At 44.7% G+C, this 18,321-nt stretch overlaps 1 protein-coding gene across 4 annotated transcripts in view; it reads left to right on the top strand.

Moving 5' to 3' along the window:
* The first annotated feature begins 4,005 nt into the window (after window positions 1-4,005).
* Window positions 4,006-18,321, top strand: part of LOC139989363 (putative receptor-type tyrosine-protein phosphatase mosPTP-1) — a 419,667-nt gene continuing 405,351 nt past the window's right edge. For 2 of the 4 annotated variants that reach the window (XM_072007637.1, XM_072007636.1), the window contains exon 1: window positions 4,009-4,722. In XM_072007637.1, coding sequence (XP_071863738.1) covers window positions 4,638-4,722 — 85 coding nt within the window. In that variant the 5' untranslated portion in view covers window positions 4,009-4,637. Of the gene's footprint in view, window positions 4,723-18,321 lie in introns of all 4 variants that reach the window. The other 2 variants (XM_072007638.1, XM_072007639.1) reach the window with 2 other exon arrangements.

The following is an 18,321-nucleotide window of genomic DNA, read 5'->3' as shown; positions in this document are numbered from 1 at the left end:
CTCGTGGTGGTGGTGGTGGTGCTGTCGATGGTGGTAGTGGAAGCCGGTAGTGGTGGTGGTGGTGGTTGTGGTGGTGGGTCGAAATAGTGGGGGAAGGATGTTGGAGGGTTGCTGAAGTTTCCCTAACGCTCGATGGCGTACCAGTGCGGATCGTGATTCTGTGGGACGTGCAGCGTCGCGGCGCTCAGCTGTCTTAGCCTCTCTGTCGTCCGTCCGACGACCGATCGACGGACACACGCACGACGCGACGGCGAGTGCTTGACGGAACGTCGTGCGCGTCTGCTCGGTTCACAGTCGGTTCGAGGCGCACGATGTCATCGTGTTGGTTCGAAATCGCAACCGGTGATCGTAGCGATCGTGACGACGCGTGATCGTCGTCAGACGACGTTGGCGTGTCGCGTGAAATTAATGTCGTGCTACTCCACGTAGCATCAGACGGAGGAAGAGGCGGAATAAAATACGGGCAGAGGATCTCCCGCGCCTGACAGTCTCGTTGGCCGCGTGTGTTTCACAATCTTCAACGTCTATCCCGTTCCATTCCTCCGTACCACGGCGTGTTCGCGCCTGAAACTGGACGGGGACTGGAAGGTACGAGAGCCACGCAGATACAGCGGGAAAGAATTTTTCCAGGGGAGACACCGGACGGAAGACGCGTTTGCGTTTCGTTCCGTGACGAAATTGTTCACGCGACCCGATGGAAAATTCTGCTTCCCTTTTGAATATGTTTTCTATGTCTGTAAGAGAGCGAAAGAGAGCGTGAGAAAAAGGGACAGAGAGGAGGACGAGCTGGAAGAAAATTGCACGATGACAACCAGAGCGAACCCTTTTCCATTTCTCTCTATTTTTTACCTTTTTTTTCATTTTTAAGTTCCCCCTTCTCCGTTTTTTGATACGTCCCATTGGAAAGTACCGTTCATTTTCTCCGGCGTAATTTTCTGCCTGCTAAAAGTGTGAATGCCGAGCTTCGCATTGTTCGGCCTTTCAACCGTTAAATTAATGATTCGAATTCGTTTCCCTGCGCGACTCGTCCGGGCTTAATCGCTCGAAACTGTTGCGTGGCAGAACGCAGACGGCGAACATTCACAGCCTGTGCGATTCTCGATCGGTGAACATCAATCGGATTCGGTGATTTTCACTTAACGTCGCGACAAACGTTTGCCCTGTAACGCCACGGTAGATCAAATCGCGCCACTTAACGCGAATTCGCAGCGATCCAGTCGATCGATCAATTCACGTGGTCTAGATCTGGATCCCGCGAATGGAATATCAAGGACAAAACGTGTACGTGTACCGCGAGTTCCTATTTCATTCTTTTTCATTTCTCCGGAAAGACAATAGAATATCAATCGCGTTACCAATCATGTTTATTAATCAAATGGCAATACGTTTGACAGAAACAATTCGCGATATTTCGTGTCAAGACTTATTTCGCGAGAGAGATGATTCGGGGAAAAAAAAGGCGAGAGGAAATTTATACGTTGCCTGTGTTATTTGGAATCGAAAATTGGACAGCGTGAGCTATGTTGGTAGATTCGATTGTTTGTTCTCTTGGGAAAAATGTAAACGGCACGCGTATTCCAACCTCGTGGACCTTGTAAAAAATGTATCTTCGTTCGACGAATCGAACAGCCACTGGAGGACAATCGAGACGGGGAACAAAATGCAGAAATGAAATAACGGTTCGTTGGACGATTCCCTTTCCTAACGCTGCACCGCGATAAACGAACGTTCCCGATTAAAATGCAATTTCTTCGTGCTCGTAAAGATTTTAAAGCAGTCGCCAATCGAAAAAGAAGTTGTTAAATCTCGCGTCGTACGATTCTTGTCCGGATAGTATCGGTTTCTATCTATCGTTCCGTCTTGCTGGTCTCCCTTGTCTCTTTATCAATTTTCATCGTGACTCTGCTCGAACGTTATCTTCATCGGTGCGCGTTTCCTACGAGCCGCGAGGGCAATGACGTTTCCGTGACACAGCTCGATATCGAGGAAAAGAAGGATCGAATCGGTGATGGTCGTCCGTGCGATGCGTCTCGTTGGTTCGTGACCTTGGGTACTCACGAGGCACGATCGCGAGTCTAGATATCATGGTTTGCTCGATGGGACGGATAAAATTCCCGATCGGTCGGTTAACCAGTGGTAGAACTGGATCGACGCTCGATGGGGCCATCGTTTTATCCGGATCTAGACTCTCGTCGAACATACTCTTTCGATCGTCAGGTGAGCGCTGAGAGATCGTAAAGGGGCCGACCAGTGGACTCATTGTCAGTGGTATTTCCAATTGGCCCGTTGCGATCTCTTGCGAGGAAACCGGTTCGACGACCGGCTCTCTGACTTCGATCCTCTCTCTTTTTTCTCTCTTTCTCTCTCTTTCGTTGCTGCTTGTTCGCCTCCCGATTTCAGCCGCGAGTTACCTGTTGTCCCTTCCTCGTCTGCATCGCGGCTCTCGATCCTTTCTATCTCCTCTCCTCGTCCTACCTACACGGCGAACGTTCGCGTTCCACCTTCTTCGCGCCGGCTACTAGCTTCTACGTTGCATTTCAGTGTTTACGCGGCGGACGTACCGTGACTGCGATCGAAGGACGAGTACGCGCAATATTCTGCCACGGGTTTGCTGGTGCTTACCGAGGACGAAGCGCTTGGACAGCCTGTAACGAACGTGTACTTATCGTCGAATCTTCGAGAGGCGAAAAGTAGAAAGGGATTCTTCTACTTGCAAGCTGCTGGAAGAAAATCAAAGAAATATCTTCGCGGTGAACCAGCGAAAGGAGGGATTGAGCAGAGGTATACGGGATTTCTCGAGGCATGAAAATTTTGATTATGTTCCACCTTTGAGGCGGAACGAAAAATCGAGTCACGGAGAAGCATTTACTCGTGAAACTTCTCGCCTCCGGTCAATGTACAAACTTTTCCTCGGAGCGTGAATAGACGTAACGTGTACCAACTAAAGGAGATCTTTTTTCTGCGTTTGAAAGAGGGATGGCATGAAACCTCGGCCAACGATCGACCACGCTTTGTTCCTTTCGTTTCCTTAGAGCATCTGCGAGATTCGTTCGAACCCTGCTTCGATTTCTTCTCGGAACAAAGAATACAGGCAACCACGATGGATGTTCTGTTCGACGTTTGGGGCGAAGGTACTTTGCCGAGGACCGCGCGTGCCAAGAAATCCGAGATTTAAAGACCTCTCGCGACTAGAGACGACTTTTTCGTCTTTTAATACCATTCTTCGAATATCGAACCTACCATTGACCCTTTTAACTTAAATGTGTATAGGATCCGTGTGATTTGGCAATTATTTGTACCTCAGTGTATTTGATTAATAATAGGAAGATAAATGTGCGCGATTTAGTGGATTTTCGCGAACGATCGCGATCCGATTCGTTCATCGTCGACTCGAAGAATCATCCGGGAATCTCAGAGTCTCTGGTCGCTTCTGCCTTCTTCGTGTGTTTTTCGTACAAACGCCATAGGATTTCGACTGGCAGCAGGGAAGAAGAAGCGCCCTACGAAGAGGTTCGTTTCTGTGGATCGGTGCTGCCAGGCCGTCGCAAGAAAGCGCTTAAAAGCTTGATTAATTGCGCTCGGAGGCAGCTCGGTGACCGGTGCACGCCAACCATGCATCGGTCGGGTTGTGCCGCTCGCTCTAGAAATAGCGGAGCGAACGTCGTTTCCTGTAAAAGGTCCGGTCCTGTGCCACGCCACCCTACTCTACCGATAAGATATCGAGGACGTTGGCACTATTAGAGAAAAAGAGGAAGAAGCAGGAGAAGCGGCACTAAAAGTAGGAGGTGGAGGAGGCGGAGGAGCAGGAGGAGGAAGAAGAGCGGGAGTCAGAGGAAAACGATTATCCAGAGAAACGAAAACGCGAACGAGTAGTGGCCGAACGGTGGCCACGACAAACGTTGACAGAGAGAAAAACTCAGGATAGTGTGCCCGGAGATGGGAGGGCGGGAGGGTGGGTGGGAGAAGTCGAGTCAACACGGAGTGTTCACCGTTAGTATTTGACCGATCGCGATTCGGACAACATATACAACGGCGGTGGTGTGTGTGCGCGCGCGTTCTCCTATGCAACAATATCCGATATAAACAGAGTGTGTATCGTTCGGTGCGTGTCGTTAGAGGGGGTAAAACTCGATCTTTTCTGGATAGTCGGTGCTCCGCTGGCTCGGGCCCCGGAAACACGCATTCCGCCGGGATTGCGTGCTCCTACTGTTTCGTGTTCGATAGTCGTCGTTGTCGTTACACGTTTAACCAGAAGTATAAATAAACTTCCTGTATAGCAGCGTATCGGGTCGACATCGTGTCACGTTAAACCGTTGCCGATTACTTTATGCGAGCTTTAGAGGCTCGCTTCATTCGCGCGTGATGATCCGTCTCGAGATCGCGAGCTCGCGAGTGTATAATAGGTGCGGCCACGATCGTGAACAAACAACGCGGTTTCCTCGATGATTCCCCCGATTGTTCCGTTCGTTCTTCACGAGAAGAAGGGAATAGAGATTGTTTTGAATCGAGTTCTGTGCGGTTCGAGGGAAAACGGACGGACTCGAGAATACATCGAAATCCTGTATAAACATTGATCGAATTAGATTAAGGTCAACGACGGGCCGCGTACAACAGGCCAGACGAAGGTCGCGAACACCATGGATTGGTGGCTGCGAGGACGGATTATCTACACCTATTCGTTATGGGTCGTCTTCAAGGCAGCGGCTGTTGGCGGTATTTTCGGTGAGTACTCTCACGTTCGTTCTATATATTACTTTTTATTTCTCTGTACCTCTGACGCCTGTACCGTTCGCGGTGCGCCAGAAGGATTCGCCGCGTACTAATCCGATGGCTTGATGCACAGAACTCTGACATGCGATTACATTATGTTTGAAATACCTTGTCCTTCGTCGAGTCGTCCTTGTTGTCGAGTATACGTGTCGTACAGCGCGGTCGCCCTTTTCTATCCCGTTTCCGTGAAAGGATTGCGGTGTTCGCGTTACAAAGAAACGAGAGACGCCTTTGTGACACAGTTATCCGCGAAATCGTTCGCTCGCGCCAAGCTTTTTAATTACTTTTTGCAAATTACACTTTCCCTTTATGCAAGCGAGAAACTAATTTCAATCCCCGAACGAACCCGAGCTCTTGCGAGCTTTGGGTTTCAACGTTCCTGAAAAATTCCGTGCGACGAATGACCCACGCTTTTATGGATAATTAACCGTTTTGTTTTAAACCGTTTATCTTCTGTGGATTTTTCTCACGACTACACGAAACCCAGTACAACATTGATCGAGTATAAAACCGCTTTATCAACCAGCTATCCTTGAAACTGATATTGTTGTATTACAACAACAATAACGGCTTGGCTATATTGTTACGTTCGATCCGTGGGTAAACTTGAGCTGGCTTGTCACGAAGTTTTTCCGATAATTGGAGACGCGTCCAAAACTGAAGTCCGCAACGCCGCGTTCCACAGGGATTTTTTCACGGTGACTCACGCAAGGCCCTGTTCGAAAAGACGGACGAGAAAATGCCGCGGTGGTGCACACATGGTATAAACGCATCAGAGAGCAGGGGCGACGTTGTTGCATGAAACGCGACTCGAAATTACTTTAACCTTTTCATTGCCGTGTACAAGGTACAAAAGCCGGCGCCCGCTAGTCAATGACTTCGGCAACGTGTACACGGCCATGGTTAAATTGAACACGTAGCATTTTTTATGGATTACTTCCGGTACATTCTTCGCGCCACAAAAGAGTGGCATCGTATTGCGCGTGTAATTCACTGTTAGCGGTGGCGCCGCCTGCGAAATAAGAGAGCGAACGTTGAACGTAAATAAAAAGCTACCTTTTGTCCAAACGTGAAAACGTGCTCGAGAAACGCCAGTCGTTCGCGTTCGTATTCACGCTTTATTTTCGTCGTGTGGATTTTTTCTTTCGCTGTAGTTTTCCAAAGACGACGTTCGACTAGCGAAGAAACGCTTGATAAAATTCAACGGAAGATTCTCTTTGATCCTCTAGATCGTTTTATCTTCGACTACGGCTACGAATGATCAATCATTTATCATAACTTTCGATTCTTAGTATAACTATATCTTTGGTTCTACCTGCGCTTATGATGAACGATCCGCTATGCGAATATAGGTAGCTCGAACAAAGGGTAACCGTAACCTCATCAGCGGTAATGCCTCGTCTCGCATCTGATAAAGCTAACCGTAATGTACGTAACACGTTTGAATCCTCCAAAGCGCGAGAAGTTTCGAACGGAAGTCTGAACAAATTTTTGTTTGAAACACGTGGATCGTACTACGTTTGCATAAAACAATTTCGTAACAGAATATTCGGGCAAAGGACATTCCTCTTCGAAGGCGAAATTAATAAACGATAATTAAATTTTACGTGGCTTGTCCGCGGAGAAACCATCGAAATTGTTATGGAAGCTGCTCTCATTGAATCCAGCACCGTGATAATCTATTATTATTTCCGGCTCTAGTGTACGAGCTTGCTCCCATATCAGAGCCTTTAGAGTCACTAACTGCCGCTTAACTTTTCGCGATAGCATTGCGTTCACCTGATCGAGCATATTTGTCAATCCGTAGACGTTGGTTGCGTGGGTACGAGATCATATTACCGCCGAGTTAATCGCCAGCTTACCGCTCGAAATTAATTAGTAACCGCGGTGAACCGCGTTTCGTATGCTTCTAAATGCCTGTTGCCCGTTCCGTGGGACGATATACCGCAACACCGACCATATCTCCGCCAATCGTTTACCACATCGTGCGCGTGTTAAGAAAAATTCCCATATTATAAGACAATAGCTTTATCCTTTCTTCTGTTTTAGAGCAGTTCTGGAAACATTATTCTTCATTTTAACCTATCTTACGAAATAAACCTTAGCTTGTTTATAGTTGACTAAGTCGCTTAAAGTTTTATTATTATCAAATTGGAAGAGTAGACAAACAGAGAAAGTTAAAATGAAAAAGGTCGATAGAATTATTTACTCAAATGTAGAGGCAAGTTTAGCGACAAATATAATAGTGGCAAGTCTCTCGGTTAATTCTATGCAAACCAACTCTTGTATTATGCAATAGAACAAGCGATAGATTTACCGAAACAGCGACGTATCTGTCGCTCAAGTTGAAACAATTTCCATCGAGGTGACGGCATAAACGTCGCCAACTTGACTCCAGTTCTAAAGTCTACGAGCAGAAGAATTGAAAGTATGTTTCGATTAAAATACAATTTAGCCTGGATTCATAGTCTGGGAAATGAAATTAACATAAATTAGCATGAACGGCGTGCGAGAGCCGTTCGTAGGTATTAAATTTTATTTAAGCAAGGGACGCGGAATTAATGTATATAAAATGTGCAATTATTAATGAACGCCGACATCCGATGCATTCACACGTTCGTTCTTTGTCTTTTTACGATCAAATGCATTCCTGCCACCGCATCTACGTTACAACGTTTCGCGAATTTCACTTGTTATGACCGATTTCACACATTCGACTTTGTTCGAACGTTGCCAAACGTAGGACGAAGTAGATGCTAATTCGAGACAAAACGTCTAACTTCTTTATTACACGTTTCTAGTATCGACGTCAAAGGTTGTAATTTGAAAGAATAGTAACTTTTTCCCCGTATCTTTTCCTTCTTCTCCCTTCGTCGCGATTTCTCTCGTATTTTCATGAATAAAGAATTTTCAATTTGCACGACCTGAAGAGCTCTATGTGCGAAAGTGTGCGCCCGTTGAAGTTCTGAAAGATAGCCGTATTTTTACACGATAATCAATGTATGAATAGTAAAGCGGGAAAGTAAAGTTCGACGAAGAAGTCTCGGCTCGAGAGCAAACCAGGTCGAATCGATAATCGTTGCGTTCTTCCCCTGACGCATTAATCTTCTGGGAACGCACTCGATTCGGTCAGATAAACCGGGTTATTAAAATACAGTAACTTTTTGCCGTGCTCGATCGCTCGCGCGGATAAACTCCGTGGCCATTCGACTATCGAACCGATCGATGGTGTAATATTCACAAATCCACGAAAATCATTATTGTATTACGGTGCGACATCGTGCATCGGCTACGAATCGATGGTGGACGAACGTCATGGAACAGTTCTCCGATCATATTCGATTCGTTCGTGTCGCGTGTCATCCGTTCATCCGTGAATTTCCAAGTATAGAACAGTACATGAAAACGCATGAACAGTTAAAAAAAAAAAAACAAAAAAAGAAAAAAATGTCGATGCTTCCTGCCTTCCAATTTGTTATCTTTTTAATCGAACTATAGTTTTATCTGTACTCTCGCGATTCTAACAGAAAAGGATTGTATCTATGCTGTCTCGTATATCGAGCTTTATGCAAATACTACGTCGCCATCGATCATCGATACCGGATAAAATATTTTCGATATCTCATCGGCGTACTCGAGACACTGTTTTCATCTGTAACAGAAAGAGGACGAGATACTACAACGAGTTGTAAATACGTCTCCGTCGCCGGAGGGAATCGCAGTAGGCCGGAATGGTAAACGTACTCGAGGGAGAACGAACGGACTATATTCTACAGACTTAAATCCGGCAATCGATTCGGGCGTCATTCGAGGAGACGCGCGTCGCGTCGTACCGTTTTGTTCTCCCGGCTTACACACGGACGTGAAAAAGAAAACCGGCTGGCTTCAACTATCTGTAGACGCGTTACTTTCGAAACGAGAGCTTCGAAAGGGATACGCGTACATATATCCAGTTCGTTTTCCAACAGCCGTCGTACTAAGATATAAGACATAAGGCGCACATTTTTCAATTTGTGGCGACAGTCGAGCTATTGGTCGCGCGAAAGTTAAGGTTCCCTAAGAATGTCGAAACACGAATATCGAAGCAGCCGATGATTTATCGTAGATTAACGAGTAATTCATAGATCTTGATATCGCTCGTAATGCTCGGGTCACATTAGCCTGCTCCATCGGACAAGACACTAAGCGTTATCGACTATGTCATCGAGCCGGATATAGGAGGACACAGTCATGAGAGGGTGCAGTTGTGTCTTACGTGTGACGCATTATGAATCAATACCTGCGGAACTGTTATGCTGAGTTCGCGGAAGTTGATCGCAACTTTCTTCGTCGATGGGAATGAAAATCGTCTCTGAAAATTTTAGTTCCATCCCCACGAAGATGTACTTGCTCGGGATATAAAATCCTAATAAATAAATTACCGATCTTTTCGAGGGAACATTCGGGTAAACGTTTGCTAGAGTACCATAAGAACCGTCAGGAAAACTTTATCGCGGCTTTGAGAACGACTTGGCAAGAGATCGGAGGGACATTAACTCTTATTGGCAACACGTTTTATTCCACTTCTCCGTGCAAAGTGTTTTAAACAAGCGAACCGTAGTTGAATATAAAATGCTTGTTTATCGCTGTTATTACAAGTATGGGCAATTCTGGGCAAACAGGAACTTCCATTGAGGATCGTATCCCTGTTCGAAGATAAAGATCCTACTTTTGATATTTCGTATAATGGAGACTGAAAACATCAACTTCCTCTTTATCCTTGGTGCACTTATGGCGCGAAGGAGAAAAGTTATTCGACCTTTTCTTTCCCCAACGAGAACACGATCTTATACATATGTATAATCTAACTCGTTTTCAACGCATTAGCGCCCTGCTTTTTATTTTTCCACCGCGAATACCGTCAACAGATTATCTCGTTAATAAAATAGCTGGTATCGCGTAGATTTGACAATCTAATTTGTACGTGCTAATTCCCGTGTCTTTCTTAACTGGTCTCGACGTGTAACTCCGATTCGTGTTTCGCGGCACTGAGAAAAGGTCCAAAGGTAAACGGTGTCATGCAGCGTGACGTTAATATGGCGATACGTCTTTATCCTGGAAATCATCGAGGCGCCCGCTATGCATTTAGCGACACGAACTCGGCACAGAATACACGTGTGCATATACGTCAAATAACGGAAGCTGGTGAAACGTTCGCGTGTTAATTATCGCGAAGGTCCTACTTATGCTGGAGATACACCTTGGTCAAAACACGTCTCGTTAACGCGTTTCTAAAGTCGTCTCCGTTATCCGTTACTTACTTCTTTTCTGCCAATATTTCCTTGGTCTTTGATCTCGACACCACCTTTAATACGTTCGCATAGGGCGCTAAATAGACGTTAAAGCACGCGTCTGTAGATCTTTCGCCGGAGAATACATGCAATGCGAATAAGTAAATGGACAGTGGGCGGAAGTGTTGGTATGTACGTAATTTGTAAAGAAATGAAGGATGAAAAGCTTGCGCTGAAGCATATACATTGCACACATGCACCGAGAACTTTTGCGTAACAAATCTGGTTCAAGTGGTTTGACTTTAATGACATACCGGTTACCGATCAATTGTGAATCTCTGGAGAACCGTGAAACGTACTTTATTCACGGCCCCCAGCCGCATATACGTCGTGAAAATACATACGTGTTCCTTGAAAAATGGCACGCCATGTTACGAGTGGACCCTCTGACCTACTTGCAACCCCCTCTTGCCGATCTAATGTTTCTCACCTTCTTCAGGTGCCACGCGATATATATATATATGTATATATATATATTTCGTGTAGATATATCTGCCGCTATTATTAACACCCGACAGAACGGACGGTTTAATGAACACTTACCAGTGAATATCCCGCTGAATGTAACGTCCTCGCGATTCGGTACGTACGAATGGGGTAAATGAACCGTACAGGAAGAAAGGTCGCATTCCGGAGATAGCGGTACGCGCCCTCTGAATTAGACCTAAGGTATGCGCGTGTAAACGTGTGCGAACGTGTTCATATTTGTGTGCACGCGTTCGTGTTCGTAAAACGGGTGTGCATACGAAGAATGCGCACACCTGACTCCCTATGTGCTCGTGTAGAACTGACTCGAGTTCACAGTTAGATGTGTTCGTTCGTGCACTTAATGATGCCGAGTTAATGCATGGGATTACGTGTGTGTGGGTACATATATATGTATATATATACCGCAAGAATTCGACTAGGAAAAACCGGGATGGCCGGATTTAGGGAGGGCATACCGTGATCTTGTTATTAACAAGATGTGGGGTTTGTCATCATCGAATTCTTCGGAAAACGTATCTCTGCTATTTTTGGATTAACAACTTCCTTTCAGTAATAACGAAGAGTACATCATCAAGATCGTCAGGTATTTATGCGCTCAACGGAATCGATTGCGTACTATTGAATTAACGTTCAGACGCTTCGTGAGAAGGTGGTGCGAATCACTCGGCAGATAAGCAGGCTCGTTCGTAAACGACGCCAACTGCCAAAATGAGCAACGCACGTGTAATTACGTACGTGTCTAATCTCGATACTCGCGTTAATACCCTTTCCTCGCACGCTTACGCACACATGGTTAACAGGAATCATTAGATTTCGGCCTAACACTAGTAAGTACTTAGTACGAAGCAAGTAGAACCGTAAGGAGCCTGAGATTCATGAAACGTTCCATGCCACAAGGCGTATTCAAGCGTTACGTAGAAGCGTATTCAAAGCGAACAAAAGCAATCGCTTTTCGCGCGAGTACTAATTTTAATAATTATACGTAATCAACGTCAACTTTGTCGCGAAGCTATACTTTTATGCAGTAGGCTCGCTTTTGTCTAGCAGAATCGATTGTTGAGTTGTCACTCTGAATTTAGTGATCAAATACGACTAAAAACTGATTATTATTATTATTCTAATTAAAACCTCACCAGAGGTCGGTCTGAAAACTAGTCTTCATTGGCTGAAGTTGGACAGTCGCGAAAATAAACTCGAAACGGTGAAAATTGTCGAGTGAGATTTTGTGACATTCGTTCGCATTTAACAAGCTCACTGTCGCGAAAGACAAATTATAGATCCTGGCGCAGCATACTTTGCACAGTTACCGAGACTTTCCCAACTGATGGAGAACGATAGCAGAGTGGGTCGTTACAATAACGCGCAACTGATGGCTCACGAGCACGACTCTTGCTAGGGAACGTCAATCAGTTTATACATATATGGGAAAAAGGGGAGCAATTGTTTTCATAAAACGTAAACACTAAAGTTCAAGAGTTTCTACGTAGTGATCTAAAACTCGGAAACAATATCCAAGGTGCAAAATATTCTAAAAACGATTTGGTTGATTCAACCAGTCGAATGATAGGAGTGGTTACGATAACCGCGAGCATAGAAACACCAATCAGTTTCTATTCGAAGGCACTCGAACAAAGAGATCGAACGATCAAAGTGAAGCCAGAAACGACTAACAAGATGAGAAAGATGTTCAAAATGATAAATCAATTTGACATCATTGATACGTATCGGAGCTGTCAGTGTAACCAAGGACGATCTATTCCCTCCGTCCTAAAAGTTTCGACACTATAGAATCGGGACGATTATTCGAAACGTCGCTCGTCAAACATTTGTCCAACGTAATGGCGTATCACGAAGAAACGCGACGGCAAAGGTGCCAGCCAGCTTCCACCAAAAATGTATCGTAGGATCATAACTCACGCTCGATCATGAGGAAAGAATCCAGATCAAAGTTGTTCGGAAGCTCATCGCGTTTCCGTGAAGAGGAAGGTATCCCGGAACGTGGATACATCGATCCTACGTCTTGGAATCGAAAGCAGAGAGGAAACCTGAGGAAAGGCTGAGAGAAGGAGGAGGAGGAGAAGGAGAAGAGGCCACGACTCAGCGCCGGTTGCCGGTGCGTCTGCACAAGCAGATAGAAGGGCGAGAGAGTTAGGCTAGTCATCAGTATCGCCGAAATTGAATTTCTCGAGGGCGATTAGATGCGGCCGCGTATGGTAGGGTAAAATGCGAGAGGAGGGGTGAAACTCGGTGGAGGAAAGCAGAGGCCGACTGACGACGGGTTGGCAACGGTAGTGGAAAACTCGTCGAAGCAAGATGGAGGAAGTTCCGAGCGTCGACTGGGTAACGTAACTGCAGAGGGGTGTGAAACGGTAAAAGTTGGAAAGCGAAAATGTCCGCACACCGGGAAAAATAGAGAAACACCAGATGGCCAGGCCGCGGAGAGAACAGGATGGAAATGAGTTGGTAATGGGCGAAATATGTATGTCGTGGCTTGTGACAGTGAAGTATCGATTTGTGGTGGTTACCGTATCGACGTGCGTATATTGATCTGCAGACGGATCGCGGCGCGTACCGGTAAGCTTGGCTTTTTGCTCAGACTGATATGCACGGACCAGGCTTGGTTTCACGTGCTCGCGAATATGCCCGCGTTTACATGGACGCGTGTACGGGCCGCTGGCTCATCTTTTGAGAGGAGACTGCTTCATGGTCCCATTTACACACGGAGAAATCGAATCGGTGCAACGCGTAGTATCGGCATCGGCCGCCATATTCCTATTGTGAACCCATTGTGATCATTTGATCAATAGACGCCAACTCCGCTGCATCGTTTTACAAGGCGTCACTGGTATCGACAGAACGCGATATCGTTCCCGATCTTCCATTCGATCCATCCATTTTTTGTCTTTATTTTTTCTTCTTTTTTTTTTACCACGGGTAGATGGAATTTTGCCTACTGCGGCAGATCGTTTGCATTATAAATAGCTTTCAATGGAGATCGTTTGATAACGATTGTTTTAACACAGAGAATCGGTTGAAGGCTGGATGGTAGAGTTTTAGAGAAACGTTTGTTCGACTTCGCTTTGGGACGATCCTCCTTCGTGTTTGATCATCCTCACGAATTTTGAAGCGCCGCATGAAAGTTCCGCTGCCGCGTAGCCATTACGCTCGATTAGCACAATCAATCGCAGCTTGGCCGTGAATTTATCGTATTCATACTCGTCCTAATATCATTTCGCGCCGTTCGTGTTACTTCTATCGGTGTGTTTGGCAAGAACTTTCTTGGCCAACTTCCCCGCCATTGATTTGCACACTTTACAAACGTCTACAGACAACGCGACGCAGACTAATTTACATTCAGAATTCGACATTCGGTGGAATTCCCATTAACAGAGACAAGCGCGTGGTTACGCGACAAAACATGGGCGCACCCGAACGAGCTTCTTCCATCTACAAGTTGGGCTTGTGGTGACGAAAAACGTCACTTAATACCGACCATCGTTTCTCGTAGCCAAAAAGTTAGATTAACAATACGAAACAAATAGTTTCAATTTCTTTCTATTTTTTGCCCCAGTAAAATTTAAAATAGACGCGCAAAAGTAAGGATCCGGGGCGAACGTCGCAATTTTCTCTCGTTAAGGACCGACGAAATGGTGCTGCCGGTTCTTCTTTGACTTTTTGCGGTTCCCCGGAAGTCCACTCTTCGTTAGTTCTGCTCGTTATTCGTTTAGAAGTTTTCGTCGACGATTTACGCGGGCAAATTTCCATTCGGGAAAAGAGGAGGGAGGACGAAAAGGAAGGACGTGGGGACGGGAAGCGAAATTGATGTACATTCCGTTGCTGACAGTGGTTTCTGTAACATTTTATTCGGAACAGCGAACACGAAACGTACAAATCATTTCTGCAGCTCGAAATCGGACCTCGTCCTTTCTGATTTACACGCACGTTGTTTCTCCTCTTTTTCCACTCTCTCCTCTATCTTTCTTTCTTTACTCCGTTCATCGTGGAATGATCATTGATTATCGAAGTTTATTGAAACGTCGTTCTAGTTACACGTAGCACGTTTTCTCCGCCCCTTTCTTTTTCTCTTTTCGATGGATCCGGGCTATTCGTTGTTTCTATCGTGGAAACCAGACGCGGAACAATTTTACAGCGGTGCGGCGTCGTCTGTTCTACCTCGTTCACTAGATACGGCAACTTGTAACTCTACAATTACCACGAAGACCATCGTAGCTCACGTCATAACACGGGGACACCTTCGATGAGGAACAACGATAACGTCCGTGTTATTTACAACGTGACAACCCGTGTTTCATCCCGTTTCCCTCTAGCTACTGTAATTGAACTAGCCAGAGATTCGCGGTTTCTGCTCTCAGTATAACTAGTATAAACATCGTCAATTTGCTCCTCAGTCAGTGCTACCACGTGTGTTTTGACGCGATTCATTCACCGCGTAAAAACACGTATTCGAAGTTTGGCTGATTTTTCGAGTGGCACATGGCATTGAATAAAAACATTTCCGCTGACTTTGGGGTTGGATAAGCGGATAGACTGAATGGCGCCATTAGAGATTGGTAGCGAAGCGAAATACATTTTCTTAATAGCATATCCGAGTTCGAGTAGCTCGACCAGAAAAGTTGGCTTAAACCACGCGTCCAGTTACATGGTCGATAGATTCATCGCGAATCTCGTCAGTTGCTAATGTTCATTCGTGAAACGCGTTTTGAAAATATGTAGGATAAAAAGTACGATATTATATAGTGGATATTTATCTTACGTTTAGTTCCTCGATACCGGTCAGAATACCGGTAAGTATGCCGATACCGGGTGACAAACTCTGTCTCTCTCGATTTAAGTGAAATAGTATCCGAAGTATGTCGATATTTCAATTTTATATTGATTCATCAGAGACATGTCAGGTCTTGATAGATTCTCTAATGGGTTACGAAGCTTTTGTTTCCCATCCCTTGCCGCTCTTTTCTCTTATTTATGCGACCTAATGTAATAATAATAGAATAATAGTACGAAGATAAAGGTAGTAATATTTTTTATATACATAACGATATTTTAGAATAATATGTATTCTATAATTTTATATTCCTAACGAAGAAATGGATCAAACAAAAAGCAAAAATAGAAAAAAAAGAAACTAACCCAAGTACAAGATTTACGTACTCTACGATTTGAATCGATTACTTAGGAAAAAAATCAGAAAAATCATTCTACATACGTGCATGATCTCTTCTAAGAGATACGTTAATCAACACTATGTAACGAGAAGATTAAAATCAGTCGTTAACACGAATCGAAAGGTATAAAGTCTTATTATGTAGGATATAGCAGATCGTTGAACAACAATGTCGTGATGGAGCGTTTTCACTTCCTCTCTCACGATGTCTAATATTTCATCCGAAGAGCAATGGCGGTACGAGAACACTAGGATGCAAGCTTTCGGCGATCATAATGCCCTGAAATAGTCTTGCAACGCATGCTGAGAGAGAAAGGGAAGGGTGAATAGGAAGGGGAACTGTGGCCACGAGCAGCCACAATGGAAACTTTGCCTATCGTAGACAAGGCATCGAAAGTCGGACCTGAAAAAGCCAAAAGTACGAGTCTCTCTAGAAAATCGCAGACCGCCAGCGGGTTTATAAGATACCCCGGGGAAGCTTTCCTATTTGGAACACGAACGAGAACGCTTCCGACCGATGACGATCGGTAATGCTGTTCTCACACACATTTTCATGAGTTTCGAATTTTCGAAGCGATTAAACGATTGAAAAAATTGCGTTGATTGTTTTGTTTTCAACCACTTCTCCGGGAAGTCAAACTTTGATTCGCCTCGAGATCGATAATCGCAGACTGTCTTAGTGAAGTTCGTTTCGAGGCGAGTTTATAGATCATCTTGTCTTCGTTGATTCAGGAAAGTCAAGCGAAACTTCCTGGAACGAGAGTTCAAATCCAAATCCTTGGGTAAAAAGAAACACCAGTAAAAGGGTGATCTCGCAACCTCAAACTTGGTGCTTCGTTATTTTTAATATCTCTTCGTTTTTTCTTCCTTTCCCTTTCTTTTTTTTTTTTTTTTTTTTTTATTTTCGTTGTCCGTCATGCGGCCCAGACCGAGCCCATCGATTATCGATTACGTCATTGCCTTTCTCTTCGACGCTTTTCATAAAATACTCGACGTGCTCCAGTCGTTACGAAGTAATACGTGTAGGTAAAGGTGTATTTCGGTTTGTCTTGTATGTACTTCGTTCTAATTAATATTTTTGTCAGAGAGCTCGTGTTGAGGTTGTCTCTCGTTCGACGTTTTACTCTTAAAAAAATGATCAAAGGGAAATTTTCCCTCTAACGAACAATAAGCTTCCTACGCGTCTATGCTCGGTCATCATTATCGAACCTCCGTCTCAAAGCTGTTATTAGTTAGGTCCCATCAAGCAACATTCATGCGAGTCAAATTTTTTTAATCAGTCAGCCACTCCCAGATGAATCTAAAAAGGATGACCAAATACTTCGACCGAGAGCCGAACTTAATTACCGTGTTTTCATCGAACGAAACAAAGCTGTACCTTTCTCTCCCGTTTAATTTTCCATCCATTTGAGAGTATAGAGTAATACGCTGGAAAAGTTGATTCGCTAGGTTCAATTAGATCGGAAGAAGAGAAACAACAGAACGGAGAAACATGTTGATCGACATTATGATTTATACGGCTGGAAAAACAAAGAACGGGCTTAAACACTAACGAAGCGTTCTAAATTGATTTGATTACATCTGCTGGTGCGAAACATTTTAATCAGCGCCGGCCAATTTTTATATCGGCCTAAAAATTTGAAGGATCGCAATTAATCACGATAGGTAACGATTCATTTAGTTGCGCGATGTACTTCGTTCCCAGCCGCGAGCCGAATGCGTCTCGAGTTTCATGGAATATTCGAGCGCACTGGTATTGTAATTGTTGCAGTTATTTAAATTACAAATGCGCCATCCTCTCGTGACTTCTGACTACATATAATTTTTTATTGCACGCTACCTTGCAGTGTATTTACCCAGAGCCGTACGATTCAATATTTTTCAATACGATACACGCGCGTTACACTTTATTGAATTGTTATTTCATGCTGCGCCATCGAAAATATTTACCCAATTTCCAGCGCGCAAGGATTCGTAATCAAACCCGCCCATGCTAATTACTAAAGGCGAGTCGTGTTCGATAATGAATCGTTCGCACATCGTTTTCCCTGCGACCTTTTCCAATTCCCGAGTTTGAATTTTCATGTACGCGACGCGACGCTCGCAGGTACACACGGAGACGAACTCTCGTCTTTTCCCTCTTTTTCCTACCATTAGACTAACAATTTTAGCAATTAAAATATCACAGCGAGAGATACAACGATTCGATGTATGTCACACGTGGTTGAGTCGCATTCTCTTTTCCCTTCCCGTTTCGCTCTTTTAGAACGCGTTTAGAACGATACTCGACTAGAACTCTCGTTATCGAAACATTCAAACGAGTGAATGGTAGGAAAGAAAAGGGTGGAAAAGAAACGGAAAGAAAAAAGACACGGAACGAACCAGATAGGGAAAACGTTCGAGACAGGATGGAAAAATGTATGCGCTAATTGGTTTCAAGTCTGTAACTCGCGCGATCCGCATTCCGCTGCGCTCGAACCCACTTTCCGTTCGCGTGGGAAAAGGCGAAGCGCATTGTACCTCGAGCCGGCCCGAGATCTCGTTCAA

The sequence above is a fragment of the Bombus fervidus genome, chromosome 7, assembly GCF_041682495.2.
Source record: "Bombus fervidus isolate BK054 chromosome 7, iyBomFerv1, whole genome shotgun sequence".
NCBI classification, from domain to species: Eukaryota; Metazoa; Arthropoda; class Insecta; order Hymenoptera; family Apidae; genus Bombus; species Bombus fervidus.
This window is presented reverse-complemented; position numbering and strand designations above follow the sequence as displayed.